General features: G+C 41.6%; 2 protein-coding genes across 3 annotated transcripts; both read left to right on the top strand.

Moving 5' to 3' along the window:
- The first annotated feature begins 166 nt into the window (after nucleotides 1-166).
- LOC306824772 (C-Jun-amino-terminal kinase-interacting protein 4) lies at nucleotides 167-10802 on the top strand. 2 transcript variants are annotated; one of them, XM_079345117.1, is made up of 28 exons: nucleotides 167-307; nucleotides 1673-2059; nucleotides 2163-2357; nucleotides 2480-2600; nucleotides 2693-2763; nucleotides 2841-2905; nucleotides 3472-3541; nucleotides 3656-3822; nucleotides 3977-4233; nucleotides 4723-4780; nucleotides 4951-5103; nucleotides 5242-5284; nucleotides 5395-5522; nucleotides 5724-5777; nucleotides 6186-6320; nucleotides 6490-6586; nucleotides 6785-6871; nucleotides 6964-7011; nucleotides 7138-7279; nucleotides 7464-7506; nucleotides 7635-7715; nucleotides 7866-7933; nucleotides 8042-8190; nucleotides 8277-8448; nucleotides 9228-9341; nucleotides 9431-9529; nucleotides 9652-9741; nucleotides 9850-10802. In XM_079345117.1, the coding sequence occupies exons 2-28, from the start codon at nucleotides 1961-1963 to the stop codon at nucleotides 9966-9968; spliced, it is 2925 nt and encodes a 974-aa protein (XP_079201243.1). In that variant the 5' UTR covers nucleotides 167-307; nucleotides 1673-1960; the 3' UTR covers nucleotides 9969-10802. The 2 variants fall into 2 exon arrangements, with proteins under 2 accessions (XP_079201243.1, XP_079201242.1); XM_079345116.1 differs by having other exon boundaries at nucleotides 6454-6586.
- Nucleotides 10803-12319: 1517 nt separating this feature from the next.
- Nucleotides 12320-15804, top strand: LOC306824279 (coiled-coil domain-containing protein 106-like). Its single transcript, XM_079344361.1, has 8 exons — nucleotides 12320-12444; nucleotides 12905-12974; nucleotides 13058-13156; nucleotides 13318-13539; nucleotides 13683-13739; nucleotides 13874-14149; nucleotides 14268-14435; nucleotides 14549-15804. The coding sequence occupies exons 2-8, from the start codon at nucleotides 12905-12907 to the stop codon at nucleotides 14863-14865; spliced, it is 1209 nt and encodes a 402-aa protein (XP_079200487.1). The 5' UTR covers nucleotides 12320-12444; the 3' UTR covers nucleotides 14866-15804.
- Nucleotides 15805-16232: the final 428 nt, after the last annotated feature.

The raw sequence follows: 16232 nt of genomic DNA, 5'->3' as shown, positions 1-16232 counted from the left end.
TCACCTGACTGCCAGCACCAAACTCTTTGGTCACGTGTCAACGTTCAAGTTTCAGGAAACTTTTTTTCCCCATCTGAAAACAAACTGCCCAAGTCCCGCCTCCTATTCCCGCCTATTGGTTACGGTGTATAGTTGCAGGACTCGGATTGGCCAAAGTGACAACATTTTTACATACGTCATAATCAAACAACACCCCCTTCTTTCTTACTCGTTTATGTATAATTGAAACCTTTCCCTGAAGAGACGACTGGACATTCATTATTTTGGGGAAATAAGACGAATATTTCGAGAGAGTCAGCCTTGAAAGGTGAGTTTGTTAAGACAGGAAGCGGGGCGACGCAGCGAATCGGGTCTTTTTTTTTTTTTGGTTGGTGAAGTTAAGACTTTGTGAACTTGCTGCCAAGATATCACAAGGTGTCCACTGTCAGTCATGTTACTTATTGATACTGTAAAACAACTCAAGTGTGTATTTTTCAAAGCGTTATGCTTTTACCCAAACTTGTTAGACTACATGTATTAGTCTAATGGTCGCTGTGTACGACCTGCTGCGGTGTCATGTTAGTGTGTTTACATGTTTTACCCTTTAAACATTTGTAAGCTGTAGTGGCGCTACACACACGCAAACACAACACAACACATAAACAACACAACAACCGGTAACTGTTCTGTTCGTCTCTGTTTGCTTCACTTAACATTGTCCTTTTTATTGTACAGAGGCCTAATGAATAGAGTAAACACTGTGTTACATGTAGGTTAGATGTCATGGTCTTTAAAGCATACCGTATCAGCATTCATTCAAAGCCCAACTTGCATCCTTTGACGCCCTGCATTATGTGATCATCAATGTCATTTCAACCACTGTTTGTTTTCATGATCAATTCAAGTATCATTAATGGGTACAAGTCAGGACGAAGTTTAATATTCCCATTACAGCTTTTGAAATTCTAAGATGACAGCTTTTATAATTTGAAGGTTACATGTTGTTGGTTTGTGACTTTTGTTTGAAAAGACAATTTCAAATTAATTAGTTAATTTCCAGCTCTTGGGAATCACAATCTCCCTCTTTTAAAAAAGGAAAATCTGACAATAAAGAGCGACAACACAACATTTTGTACATGTTACCAGAAAACCCCTTTAACAATGCATTTTTTAAATCAATATTTGCTGATGATTTCTATGAGCAACATACAGTTACATATAGTTAAATGTCTTCTGGTCATGATAATTAAGTTGTGGGAAGGCCAAGGGCGTGGATGTACTTTGGTAATTCTGAGCAAACTTGTTTCTGCCTGAGAATTGCGACTAAGAATAAAATCCATTGAGCCTTTAAGGTTTGACTGATTGTAATCTGAAATCTACCATTAAGTCGATTTTTCTGACTTGAAACCCACCGTCGGAATTTACATTTCATCCTTACAAAGTAGTTGCTTTGTTTTTGGTTTCCTGTTAAACAAACCAAGTTAGTCACAGATTATAGCAGAAAACCACATGACCATGTCTGCCAATTAGGAGCTTATGTTAAGAAGATGGAGAAAAAAAAAAGGGAGAGAAAAATGCATGTCTTAACTTGAGTATCGCGCATAATCAGTTGACTTTGCTTTTCTGCTTGAGCTAAGCTCCAGTGTGGACGAGACACTTCATCTCGCTGTTTTTTTTTCCTTTTCTTCACCAGGATGGACCCTAAACCTCCCCCTGACATCAGCTACGCTTTGCAGAATAGAACCTGCTAATTGAAGGCAGTCAAATATGCTGCCCCCAACAGGCCCAGAGGAAAGTTGTGAAGGATGGGTGAAATGTTCCAAAGATAGAAGAACTAGTTATGTCAGTTGTTTGGGAGGTTTTTTTCAGAAGAGAAACTTTCTGCTCCAGAATCGGTGAGCAGAATTAAGACGCCGTTTATCCTTGTTGAGCTCGGTGAAGCATTTTTAGAGAGTTTTACGGCAAATGAACATAGTAAAAGATGGAGTGCAGTGAGAGAGTGCTGTGTGGCATTGGGGAGGTGGAGCTGGACCCCAACATTGTGAGCGAAGAGGCAGGAAAACTGTACTCAGAACTTCAGGTAAAGCAGATCATGACCTGTTATTATAATAATTATTCATGTTGAGTAGATTTGGCCTTACATTTTCTACCGTGTTCACTTGCGCTGCTTTTCCTTCTCACAGACCGTCATAGAGACCCATGGTGAAGGTGTGGTGGAGTCGTTGGTGCCCATATTCGTGTGGGTCCTGGAGGGTCTGGCCACCTGCAAAGCTCAGCTGAGGGAAAAGGAGGAAGAGGTGGAGAAGGAGAAAGCCGAGCGAGAAGAGCTCCTGGAGAGATACCAAGCAGAGAGAGCACTCAGGAAAAACAGCCAAGAGGTTGGGCACTTCTGAAAGTGTTCATGTGGCGTGTTACACAATTATTGAAGTGAATCTATAAACTGCCAATCGGTGATCGCATGTGTCCGTTGAAGTCTCTTAAATCAGTGTGTTTCCTTTAGAGGTATCTTGAGCTAGATGACCAAATCGAGCAGGAGCGGAGAGCCATGAGGGCGAGGGAAAAGGAGAGGGAGCGAAGAGAGAGAGAGCTGGAGAAGAAAGCGAGAGTGCAAGCTGATCAGTGTGAGTATTAGAATATTTACTTCAGCTCGGTTCGTCCCTGCTGATTGTGTTAGTTGTGATCGTGCCTGTCGTGTTTTCGTTACTCCTTGCAGTGGTGGCTTTAGAGGAGCAGAAGGCTCATCTGGGTAGAGAACTGAGCACGCTGAAGCACACTCACAACAAGGTCAGTCAAAGAACCTGTCTGCCTTCGTTTTCACACAATATTTCACTTGTTTGCACCAATGATGTGTTCCTCTCTAGCTGGCTCATACATATCGGGATATTTTGGAAAAAAGAAGAGATTCTGAAAGAGACTCTCCTCTAAGGTTAGTCAAAACTCTTTTGTCTATCATGATTTTTATTACACTGTTATGTGACGACAGCAGATTTATTGTGAGCCATAAAGCAGCAACTATTTTGCAAACATCTCGGCTTATAGTTCTTAACTTAACCCATAAAAAATAGCAAAGCATTGCAGAACTATAACAATAGATAAGATCAACCACACATGTCAAAACAGAGCTGCATTTGTTACGGATGTAGTGTGAACATTCACTGTTCTATCTGGAAAAAAAAGGGTTATCATGCACACTGTGCATAAAGATGAACATGTTACTGCACCAAGTAGGGTCTCTGTGTTATTGCACATAGTGTCAGAGGATATTGGAATATGATATCTGGATGGTGTAATTTCATCTGTGAACTGGAGTCTGAAGAAATGTGTGGAGTGGTAAGTTAGAGCGGTTTGTAAGATGGCATTGGATAACTGTCAAGGTTAGATTAAAAGAGCTCTGCTAACAGTGTTGTAAGAAAGTGGTGCAACATGTAAAGAAGCCCCCCTCCCACTGACTGATGCTGTTTGTTCTTATGGCACACTGCTTGTTGGATTTAGAAATCATCTGCGTCCAAAGAATGCCGAATTTCCATCCAACCAAGTCTTTGGAATCAGTGCTAATGAAAAGGTAAAGACATTTCCACTTCTCTCGTCCTCTGCACATTTCAAACCATTTTCATAAAAGGCGTTGTGATTGTTGTTTGCTCCATTTTTTTTTTTTTTGTTGTCCGTGTGTGTGCAGATGCTTCAAAGACCACATTCAAATTCGGGTCCTCCCTCTTTGGAGGGTCTGGTAACAAAGGACATCAATGGGATTGATATTACAGAAAAGCCCCCTGATCAGTTTATCAGTGACATCATAAGCTCTACTCCTGAGCTCAAACAATTCCACTGCTGTAAAGATGGCAGGTAATTGTCTGATCCGTTGGAGATTTCTGTGAAAAGTGTGTCATCCATAACGACATCGAAGTTCATTTTAGTTCATGGACATGTTCATACAGAGCACAGAGTTCAACTCGTGTTCTTGTATTGAATCCTCTTATTTTACTTGTGACTCCATCAGCACCTCAGTAACCAGACCAAACAGCATGGAGCCTCAGAGGGAAGAGTCAGAGAAGAGCTTGGAGGATGAGATGGGGGAGGTGGAGGAGAAGGAGCCCGAAGCAGAGGTGGTGCAGGAAGGAGAAAGTCAGGAGGAAGAGGCGGAGGAAGAGGATTGTATGGAGTGGGAGCTGCGCAACACAGACTCTGTCTTCTCCGAGCTGTCGGAGCTGAGTCGGGATTATGTGGAGAGTGTAGACCAAGGGGCGAGTGTCAGAGGTAAACACAACCCCAAAAAAACCATTAAACATGACTGATGTATTTCCTCACAGGGACCAGGGGTTGGTTAAGATTTTAATTGCTGGAAAGCGATTTAGCAGTCAGATCCTCAAATCAAATTGTTGAGCATTCGTCCAACAGTCGGTCGTAACAAATGTCTCGACGACAACGCTTGTGTGGTGTGTTATACTGAAACACAGAGTTAGTGATCGCAGACGTACATGTCAAAGGGTTGTTTCCTATTTTTAATCTGGCATCAGTGCTGAACTATAAATACCCTGTGTGAGAGAATATTATCTTACTGTACACTTCATGGACTTTCACTTCCTGTTGTTGTTTTTTTTTTTTTTTAACCAATTCATATTCTCTGTGTGTTGTACATTTTTGGGGATATGATTGAAGACTAAATAATAACAGCAGTTAAGAGTTAAACACATTTCTATCTGAGTTTGATCTGTTCTTGTTGAATTGATTTTGTTTCCTGTGTAGGTAGCACAGACCAGTTTGAGGAGATTCTTTCTCAGTATGAGGAACTGAAAGCCACCCAGTGAGTCCTTGATTTCTTACACTCGTGTTCCTGCTTCATTTAAACAAATCATTGAAAAGGCAGTTTTATTATCATATTGTTTTGGAACCTGAAACTCCCTTCTTCATAACTCAAAGGCGTTTTTTTTTTTATTATTATTACTCAACTTGTACTTTGTTCATGTCTTTCAGTGAGTTAGTAGAAGCTGCCCGGAAGTCTTTAATATCGCGGGTGGTGGAGCTGACTGATGACCGCTCGACTCTCCAGCTTGAAGTGTCCTCTCTGCAGAAAACGGCCTCGCGTCTGGAGGGGCGGATGAAGGAGAAGGAAGAGGAAACTAAGAGGTGCAGAGTTTCTTCCATGTACATTATGTGTCAGGGCTTTCACATTATCTGGATGCGTTTGATATTGCTGCTTTTATCTGGCATGCGCGCCGCCATCACAACATGTCTGTGTTTTTTAACCACTGTGTTTTTTCAAAGGCTTCGGAAAGAACTTGAAGCATGGACGTCTGAAGATCCTGACGTAAGCAGATCTTACAGAATCTTACATCAATCCAACCCCCTGTGAATTTTCACTGACGATGTATAAAAGTGAAACATGTACACCAGTAATCAACGCGTCTCTCCATGCAGGCGACTTCACCCATAACCATGCGCCAGTTCTCTCGCTCTGAAATGGCTCGTGTGGTGATGGAGAAGAACCAGTACAAGCAGCGCTTGTTTGAGCTTCAGGAGGCAGTGAGACGCAGTCAGACTCTCAGGTAACTTTGCCACGGAATCAAACTGCAAACCTCAATTCCCATAAGGTGAAATACTGTGCTGGCAAAACGTGCAACACTTCAAGAAAATGTAAAGTCATAAACAACACGGCTCTGAAGAGGTTTTCTAAAGATGTGGGTGAAAATATTTCTCAGGTTGTTGTCCCACATGTTTTATTTTTTTTTGTTTTATTGTTTTCACAGAGCGACAAAAGAGGAGCGGTTCACCGTAGACAAAAGGTCAAGTGTTTGGACAAAGTAAGTATTTCACACAAACAGAGAAGACAGGTGTAAAGCTGCCCGGTGATACTGAAACAACGTTATGATGTTTCAAGCAAAAGAATGATGGAAAGAGGTGTCGTACATGAGAAGATGAGATGCTTACACCAAGACGTTACGCTATCATGTATCTGAAGCTTCAAATGTTGACCGAGAAACATTCAGTTAGTAAATACGCACACTCGTTTCCTCCGCAGCATGAAGTTAAGTTTATTTGAGGTTCGAAGTATTTCTATGTGAAGGCGCTGGAGTTCATCCGAGCTACATGCAGGATCAAATATCTTCTCAAACTAAATATTAGAGTGAAGAGTCTGTTATGTTTTTGGATTCAAACTGAAGCTATTCTAAGACATTTACGACGTGTAAAACATTTTTTTTGTATTAAAGGTTCAACCGCTTGTTAGGCCTGACCAAGTCACCCTTAATCCCGCCTCCCGCATTTCCCCGAGCCATGTCTCCATCGCTCCCTCGCTCTCCCGTGGGGCCTCTGCAAAGACCAGCTGTCAGTCAAACTCATGCCGAGTAAGCAAAGTCTTTCTTTTGCTCCATAACAATCATGAATGAGCATCTCTGTTTTACAATTCCACTCTGCAACATCATGGAATCATCACTAAAACTCAATCAAGCCGATTAACATCAGAAGCACTCTCTGTAGATCTTCCTCTCCCGCTGCTCTCTCCCCTCGTGTCAGGAAACGAGAACTCTACAGAGAAATCCGCTCACACATTTGGGCATCACTTGGCAAACGGCAGATGCATGGCTGGAGCACGCCGCTGGTCAACACACAGGTAGAAGAAGCGCACACATTGATGCACAAAAAATCTGACAGGGAATATAAAAAAAAAAATGCAGCTTCTGGCTCGTATACAAGTCTGATATTTACACTTTTTTTAATGAACGTAACAATAGAGAATTTAACAGTCATAGAAATCTACATCTCTGCAACCCTAACAATATATCCTGTTGTCAAACTGTGATTACTGAAGGAATCCCATGAACCCGTCCCCGAGCCTAAAGATGTGCCTGTTCTCATGCGGCTCAGACTCTTGGATCAAAGAGACTCCACAGCCAAGGTAGATCTTTCCCCCTGTGGAAAACAACAAGGCCAACAAGGCCTGTGCATCAGGCCTTCGGTGCATTTAAACATACTTGTTTTTCTCTTTAGCTGAACTGTGCAGTCGCCGTGACACCTGAGATCTCAGGAGAGGCCACGGTAAGTCTGTTATTATCCTTGTGTCATAGCACCACTCGCCAAACTCTAATCACCGCTTATTCAGCCATAACTGACAGTGACCCAGGGACAAGTTGTTTCATGCCGCTCCACCTCCTTCTCTGCCAGTGTTCTGTGTGGGTCGTGTCGGGCCCTGCCTCCTGCAGTGACATTACAGTGATTGATCCAGGTCGCTCCAACACAGTTCTGGATCAGTTCAGCCTCCCTCCCACAGCTCCCGTCCTCTGCATCTGTGCGGTGCCTCCCATAGGTCAGTGCCAGCACAAAGGGCTGCAGCAGCTGCCTGCAAACCACAACTTCTCTCATGTACTCTCCACTCCTTTTACCCCCTCAAACCAAACCTGTGATATTCTGCAAGCACTTTGAAATCAACACTGCTCACTCAGCCTTTTTTTATTCCTTTTGACACAATCTCTGCGTTCTCGTCATGTCAGGTGACTCTGCAGGAACTGTTTGGATTGGAACTCAGGAAGGAAGGTAGTCTCTGCTGAACAAGCAGCTCACTTCAACGACTAACATGCTCTTTAAGTGAAAAACTTGGCAAAGCACTTGAACTACTTTCTGACTTTCATGCACTCGCCCCTCTCTCTCTCTCTCTCTCCTAGTATATTGGTCCAGTCTGCCTCTGCTGAAAGAAAGCGCTGTCTGCAGTCTGTATCCCTCTCAGAGAGCGTCCATTCTCTAACGTGAGTTGTATTGACTCTGTTTGAAGCACTTTAAAGCATTTGGATCAGTTGTTTTGTAATCACAGTATTCCTAAGTTTGAAACTGAGTCATCTCTTTGTTATAACCCACACGTCTTTGAAGTAAGCCTTTTCTGTGACTCACTGTAACAGGTATTCCCAGGGTCAAGTCATCGCTGGTTTGGCAGATGGGACTTTAGCATTTTTCTCACACACTTCAGGTAACAGCTTTCTTTTCCCCTCTTTAAAGTAAAACGTTTCTCCATTTTGCGCAGCCGTCGCATAACTTCCTGATTAGTGGTGTCTGTAATCAATGCTGTGATCACCAGGTGGCTGGAATCTACTGTCGCACATTACGATGCCTCTGGGGTCAAACCCCCTGCAGCCCATTCGCTGCTGCCTCGCAAAGGGAAGCCGACTGTGGGTGGGATATTGGAACAAAGTGCACGTGGTTGACATTGACAGCAAGAAGGTTGATGTAAGAAAAAGACAACATTCCTGCCAATCATTAAGTATATCTTCTAACCACACTTCAGCATCATAATGCATCGTCTGCCCTCACAGCAAACATTTGCAGTGTCTGAGCGCAGCGAGCAGCAGGTCCGTTTCCTGTCTGCTGGTGGAAGCGGCGTTTGGACGTCCTGCCGACTCGACCCGATCCTCCGACTGTTTGACTGGTCCACGGGACGACCGCTGCAAGAAGTCGATTTAACTACTTTGGTCACTAAAACCTTAGGTGCTGAGAATATTTATTTATCTTTTTCTGTTAGATCTGAAATCTACAGTACAACAGGATGTTTCAGCTCAGTGTGGAAACGCACCTACAACTTAAAGAAACCGTCTAAGCTCATGAAGCGCATTACCTTGTTGTTTTTATGATTTCAATTGACTCATTTAGGAAACAAATATCATTCCTATTTATCTGTGTACATTTCCTATTCATTTGAGCAGAAACTTTTTAGCAACATTTTTGTTCAAACATTGTGCGCTCGTCTTTGTGTGAGTGTAACGATAATTGTTGGAACCAGAGGCAGGACTCACGTGAGTTTCAAAAGTCAATTTAGTTTTTTGGCTTGTTTTCTTTATTTTGTTTTGTTTCATGAAACTGAGAGAGTATCTTAACTGCCAGGCTGTGATGTGTTTTCCACAGAAACAGGATGGAAGCAATAACAACATAAAAGCCGAGACATATAAAGGATGTATTTGATTGGATCGTTAGCTTCGACAAAGCTATTTAATTGGTAGAAAAATGAGTAAAGGCCCCTGAGTGCCTGATGAGTCATCAGACATTCGAAATGTTTTCAAGGGCGAGAAATTACGGTTATTTTGATATATTGGTTAATATACTGGTTATTTTGATAGAAAATATACTCAGTTAGATCTTCATTGAAAAATATCAGGCAGATAAATTACAATTTTAAAACAGGAACACTTGAATGTATATATTTTGTATATCACGGTTACTTTAAAGGCAAACTGTTTCCTTCTGTTTCCTGTTTCTTTCGCCCTCTGTAGGCGCAGCCTTCCTTTCCCTCTCACCTCTACAGATCTCGTCCTTAACAGTCATCTCTGGACGTCTATGGGTGGGCACTGGAGGGGGGGCCATTTTCTCCATCCCGTTATCCATAAGTGAGTTTAGTCTAGATTGACAGTACAAGTTTAGGCCCTAAATGTCTCATATCACATCATGCATAAACAATTACACTGATTGTCTACAGCATCAGAAGCGGTTTCCATCCCATATTGCACCATTGCATCAACCCAGCTGTGTTACCATGGACACAGACAAGCTGTCAGGTTTATTTTTGCTGCTCCTGGTAAGAACCTGTCTGTGACATCAAGTGCCACATATTTTTTAAACCCTGTTGATTTAGGGAGTTTGCCTGGAGTGTATTTGAAAACTTTAATTAGTGACTGTATTATCATCTCTCCCCCACAGGTTGCTTGATCACCTCTCCTGACAGCAGCACTGTCACTACCTCTCAACTTATCCTCAGTGGAGGCGAGGGCTACATCAACTTCAGAATGGGTGAATTGATGGAAAATATAAATATATAGTGTCAGAGTGAATTCTTTATTTACCATTTAGACAGTCCTTAATTGGATTAGTACCTAACTGAGTTGAACACTTTTTCAGGAGACGATGCAAGTGATGAATCAGCCGAGTTGTCCCAATCTTCACCTCAGCGGTCTGAGCGCAGTCACATGTTCATCTGGCAGACTCCCTCACTTTCTGTGCCAAGCCCTGCCCTCTGACAGGAAGCATCTCCTGCACTTTCTGGACAAAATAAAGATTGGAGTAGACACAATCCAAACACCAGCAATGCATGAAAGGACTTTGGGGATGATGTTCTCATAGAAATGAATTAGCCATCATCTGGCAGCCATTAAAGGGTCCTCCTAAGAACATACAGCATACTGCTCATCCTCGTTTACCCCATCCATACTGTTAATCTATCTTTAGACTGGATGACCCTTACCACAGGCCTTCATCTCAAAGTTGATCATTTCTGGAGAGTCTGTGAGTTCAGCTGCTAGCTTTGTATTCAGTTCCCTTGTTATATGTACAACATATCTGTATTTCTCCGAGGGGGCACCAGGTGTTTCTGTCGTACTTATTGTGACCAGCGAGTTTGACTTACTGTGGCTAGTGTTGAAGCTGCTCTTTACATATTTTAGGATTGACTGTGAACTGGAAACAGGTTTTGATCTCTCAGCATTAAGACAATCAGACTCTTATCTCCTGATGCTGCATTAACAATGGGCATAACTTGTTTTGATTGATTGAGTTTTTTTGCAATTGATTTTCAAGGTCTCAACCTCCACATTAAATGTGGTACAAAAAAAATGCACATTTAAATGTCTGTCTGTATAAAGATATGTGACAATCCATCTTTTGAATGACTTTGAGTGCTTGTCCTGAGAAAATTATTTATTTCCTCTATCAGTTGTTTGGTTCATATTTTGATGTCCTGATTTGTTTTAATCTGCTTTCTGTATCGTTTTGTATAACAAGGAAGATGAATCTTTCAATGCAGTATTTATGTGCAATTGTACATTTGCACACAAATAAAATGTGTTAAGTGGAAAGCACAAGTATTTTCTTTCTTTCTGGGTTTTAGGGCTGCCGGAGTTGAAAGTCAACAATGAATGCATGAATAACAGCAAAAGTAGAAACAAATTCATAACTTTAATCCTTATACACTTTGTCTAATTTACAACCCTGAGTATTCACAATGGATATGTACCTTCTTACAAAGACAGCATACACATTCAGTTTACTTACAAAAACACAACTGACAGGGAAAAGGTTAGTATGAAAGAGGCATTTGTTCACTTCACAACTGAATCGTTTCTGTAGAGAACATCAAACATCCACAATAATCCTTTTCTTCAGGCATTTTCCATGCTGTCTGGTTGAAGACAGTCCTAATTATTTGAGCTCCACACTTATGCGGGGCTGCTGTGAGTCCTGGGGATCCGTATCTTGCGGCTTAAGGTGCGAGCAAGGCGGTCCATAGCTCCACCCATTGCTCCCCCCAACTCCTTTTTGGAGGTCAGACCTTCAAGGTTGCCACTGTACCACAGGACCCAGCCTGCCAGGGACATGAGCATTAGCAGGGCTCCTGTGTAGACCAGAAGATCCCCAAAGTCTCTGCCCTTGATCTCCAGTGGAGCAAAGACCCCCATCAACAGGGATATCACACCCAGCAAGTCCATCAGCACAGCTAACCCCAGAGCCAGCTTACAGTGGGATAAGCCCTCATATTTGGGTGGCATGATTGCACTGAAAAAGAGGGGAGGGAGTCATGTTGGCTTTTTTTTCCAAAAAGTTTTTTTCATCAAATATTAAACCGATTTATTAAAGCTTACTTCTCAGCTGACCAGTTTAATAAACCAGTGATTTGTTTTCCACTATACCAAAAAAGTTTTTTTAAACGACACAGTATAAGCTGCAGACATTTGCTGTCAGCAAAAGGCTTACTTGTCTTTCATTCTCTACACCGACCTGCACGAAGTCAAAACAGGTGCCACACCTGTCCCACACCTTCATCACAGCGAGTTATGGTTTATTACAAAATGAATGAAATAAAACACACTTACCGTCACCGTACCGGTTTTGTGAAGATTCAAAGTTAAGGTCAAACGTCCTAATAATGGAGTTGGTTCGTTTTATTCTGGTTTCGCTGAGACTGTGGAGACGAGAAGTTTGCGCTGTAATATGACACCTCTTCGTCACCTGCTCGACCTGTCCAACAGTTTTTCTTCCACTAACGACAGAGAGTGTCGAAAAGCTGATTTATAGACACATAGGCGCCATTTTTGTCATGTAACTATTATCAAGACCTATAAGTAGCAGTATAGTATCTTTATCGTGGACATAGAAAAAAAATAAAAATACCTTGATGCGCACAATCATCTTTACAATTGCCATATACATGTTTTTTAAAGAAAGTGGGCTATAAAGATAAAAAAATATGTTTTTTAATTTCATTTATTTGAAGTCTTCATTTTCTGACTGAATTAGTAAGGTCCACTGGGTTTACTGGGTTTACCGGGCCATCGTTTATTTCGCTAAATCCGGAAGTGACGTAATGTAGTTCTAAAAAAATAACAGATGTAATTGTTATTGTTAGCTTGTTAGCTAGCAGACGAACCCGTGAATGGGGATATGACAGAGTAATAACGTCTTATTACATGTGCACGATTAAGTTATTACAACCCTAAAGTGGTATGTACCTATTTATGCACCGTATAATGTTAGCAGGGGATTCTTAATATAACAGAATGACGGAATTAAACACTTAAGTGATGAGAAGTGATGGAACTGTAAATTTATATCATCGGAACTCAATCCTTGCTAACGTGTTGCTAGGTTGAAGCAGTGCAGAGCTAACTGCACTCTACATGATCATACCACTGAAAACTAAATCAGTTTGCAACACATAGTGTTTTACTTTTTGAGTGTATGCCCAGAGAAGTACATAATGTAATCATATTTACACCTTTTGCCTTGCTTAAAAGACGATAGATCCCAAATCCTAAAACCTAGCAGGTGAAGTGACTCGCCTGATATTAAACGTAATAATTAACGAAATATGTAAAGAACACATGTGTACAGTGCTATAGTGTTCATAAAAAACAATGAACACTCTAAATAACAAATCTCCTGTGGTTGCCTGCTGTGTTAGATGGAGGACGGAAACAGAACTGAAGCTGCCTCAACATCCAAGAGCCACTCAAGCTCACTCCATCTTCAGAGTAAGTTTTTAAAAGAAAGACAAACGCATGTGATGTTTCCACTTCAGTTCAAACATCAGTAATCATTCTCTATTTGTGTTCAGCTCCCAAAAATGAGGACACCTATGAAATTTCCATCCCCTATGAAGAGAGCAACTTTGAGCAGCAAGGATTTTTCAACCAGAGTGATCAAAACTTTGATGGTAATATTCAGATGCATTGAATTCACTTTTTATGTGAACACTAACAATAAATGATCATTTATCTTATCAGAATGATTTGAGATCAAATCAAACAATTTATGTAATGTATCTCTTGATTTAAAATGTATTCATTTATTGGAATATTCTGTCTGTCCCTGCAGAGTCGCCCCAAACGTCTGCCCCGACCCCAGTCAACAATTCGTTCATGCTGATCACTAACCTGCGGACCCAGCTTCAGATCTCTCTGGAGAAAAACTCTTGGCTGCAAAAAAGAATTGAAGACTTGGAGGAGGAGAGGGATTTCCTGCGCTGCCAGCTGGACCGCTTCATCTTTTCCACAAAGAGTCAGGGGCAGGAGCAAAGTCAGAGCCAGTACAGCAACGGTGAGAACAGGGAACATGTGTGCGCGCTTCCAACCTCTCCAAGAAGACTTGGAGTACAGGTTGATTTATAACAGAAGTTTTGCAATGAACGTCTGTCATGATGGAACACTAATTCTTGCTTCTTGGTATTTGCCCTTTTAAAGGTTTTAATCAGAGACGATTCAACTGGAGGGCAAGAAGAGACGAAGATCGCCCAGTTGGTAAACAAACCCCCACAAGTTTAGAATTCTTAAGAGATTTATTAAAAAGCAGCCATGAGTTTAGCCGATTTTTGTGGTTCATCTGTACATGCTGTGCTACGTTTCTCATCATTATGACGTTCATATCTTCACAGAGCAACAAAAGACAGACTCACAACATTTCCCCTCACGTTCATTCATCCAACGAAGGCCGAGTCCTCCAACCATGGTGTCCTCCAAAAACCTCGTCTCCAATCCTCTTTCTAATCAGATCGCCTCCATCAATGCTCTGTTCAACTCCACACAAACTCAGGCCCTCTTGCAAAGCCACAGCACTCCGAACAGCACAGCGGGGGGCAGCAGTGGAAACAGCAACACCGTAACGCGGTCATCCATAAGTGAAATGAGTGGACACAGCAACGTTGGTCAAGGTAATTAAAAAAAACACATACAAGTTTCTACTTTTGTAATTGAGTTTAGAACAGGGGAAAAAGGCAAATGTTACCTTTGCCTATTGTTTTTGATTGTTTTTTTTAATATTCTTGTTAGATTCACTTTCACTCTTGGGAGAATCTGATGAGTACTTGGAGCAGGAGGGTTTCCTGGACGAGGAGGATATGATATCGGGGGAAGATGTCATTTCAAATACAATAAACAGCAACAGGCATCAGTTGAAAAGGCGGCGGGTCGTGAGAGTCCCGAGAGAGCGGCAGAGAGGTGAGCAAAGGAGAAAGATTTTGTGTTTAAACTTATCAACTCAGTTTCCTAATTTCCTCGTGCAGTGCCTGAAGACTGGTGATGCTGACTCTGTTTACATGCTTGTTCATCAGTTAAAGATGCTGCCGGGGTTCTGTTTCGCTACAAGAAGATCCTGCTTACATACCAGCGTTTGAAAAATATGTCGAAAGCTTTCCAAATCCACGGTGTGGACCGCAACACGGTGGCTTCCACCACACCCATAGCTGAGCTGCTACTAGTGGCCCCAGAGAAGGTGGCAGAGGTGGGAGAGTTTGACCCATCAAAGGAGAAACTGCTGGACTATGCCCGCCGCTGCTACACTGCTTTGGATGAGGAGACACTCAGCAGGGTGCAGGCTTTGAAAAAGAACAACCTGCTTCTGCCCATATCCTACAGGTTCAGACATTGAGGAGAGAAACCATCGGTGAGACGACTTGTTTTCTTCTGCACCAAGCCAGCTCCAATCCTGGTAAAGACTGGTGGACAGGCGTGGAAAAATATAATGCCATCTCAGTGTCCTGGATCTGGCCACGATAAACTGTGTCTGATATCCGATGGTCCTCAGACGAATAATAATCTCACTCATTTTATTGAAATCATGTTGTACAGGATGGTGTGTTTCTGCAAATCCCAAACAATAAATGAAGTAATAGCAACAATCTGTCCGATGTAGCTGGGAGGGGAAGAACATGATTCTTACTTTGCGAAATTGCATGTCTGTTCAAATCACAATGTGTCATTGCTATCAGGATTATATGTTAAGGATGTAAATGAGGGCAACCCATTTAGCTCATTCATGTTTGGGCTATGACATGTACAGAGACAAAGAGCTTTAGGATGCTTAACATCTTGATCAGCCGGAGGCCAATATTTGATTAATTGATTGTCTGGATCATTTCAGTTCTCTCAGTCTACTGTACATGTTTTATAAAGTAAACAATCCTCTGTCACTTTATTTTTCCACATTCAAATACTGGTCAATTATGGGAGCTTTCAATCACAATTTCTGCGCGTTCAACTTATTTTGCACTACTTGAATTTTTACACATGACAATGTTCACGCGCCTTAATGCACATTTTTGTGATTTCCTTTCTGAGACATGAAATTGTTGATCAGTGTTTCACTCTGGAAACCTACCTTATTTATGTCTCCATTTCAGCTAGCTCTAAAAGAGGGGTAGAACTTCTGACAAAGACTGACTATGGTGACAGTAACATCAGTCTGGTAACAGAAGCCGCTTCAGTTAAATGAATAGACTAAAGGCAGACACAAATAGGTTGGTGATATTGTATGTGTTTGATGTGAAATAAAAGTAATAGAACCTGTGCTGTTAGTACTGCAGCATTATTCTGTGGATTCACCGTGTACTGTTGGTTTGTGTACATGATCTTCACAAATACATTAATGTCACGTTTTCCTCCTCTGGTACTGCGTTTCTTGTGATACTTTTTGGAGAGTACTAAAAACAGAGCGTCACAGTGTGAGTTGCAATTATAGCTAACGCTTGTTTTTTTTTTTTTAAACATTGTACATTGCTGTGCTTAAGTGATACACATTTTTTTTTATTAAAACAGATTTAACAAATGACTACAGTGGCTCTTGGCTTAAACATTAATCAAATTAATCGACATTTTTGTAGTGCTAATTCAACAAGTGTTATCTCGAGGCACTTTACAAAGGAGTGGGTGAGGACCTAACTCATTGTTCAATAAATGGGACAGGATGAGATGCTGGAAGGGTTTCTCATTCGTATTTCTTGGGTTCCTGTCGTCCAC

The sequence above is a fragment of the Symphodus melops genome, assembly GCF_947650265.1.
Source record: "Symphodus melops genome assembly, chromosome: 5".
Taxonomy (NCBI): domain Eukaryota; kingdom Metazoa; phylum Chordata; class Actinopteri; order Labriformes; family Labridae; genus Symphodus; species Symphodus melops.
The sequence above is the reverse complement of the archived record's forward strand: the minus strand, read 5'-3'. Positions and strand labels throughout refer to the sequence as shown.

Excerpts from the sequence above, each read along its gene's own strand:
- LOC306824772 (XM_079345116.1), top strand. The coding sequence starts at position 1,961 with ATGGAGTGCAGTGAGAGAGTGCTGTGTGGCATTGGGGAGGTGGAGCTG. Across the intron at positions 7,012-7,137 it reads AGATCTCAGGAGAGGCCACG|TGTTCTGTGTGGGTCGTGTC; the intron begins GTAAGTCTGTTA and ends CTTCTCTGCCAG. Across the intron at positions 7,280-7,463 it reads CTGTGCGGTGCCTCCCATAG|GTGACTCTGCAGGAACTGTT; the intron begins GTCAGTGCCAGC and ends TCGTCATGTCAG.
- LOC306824279 (XM_079344361.1), top strand. The coding sequence starts at position 12,905 with ATGGAGGACGGAAACAGAACTGAAGCTGCCTCAACATCCAAGAGCCAC. Across the intron at positions 12,975-13,057 it reads AAGCTCACTCCATCTTCAGA|CTCCCAAAAATGAGGACACC; the intron begins GTAAGTTTTTAA and ends ATTTGTGTTCAG. Across the intron at positions 13,740-13,873 it reads AGACGAAGATCGCCCAGTTG|AGCAACAAAAGACAGACTCA; the intron begins GTAAACAAACCC and ends ATATCTTCACAG.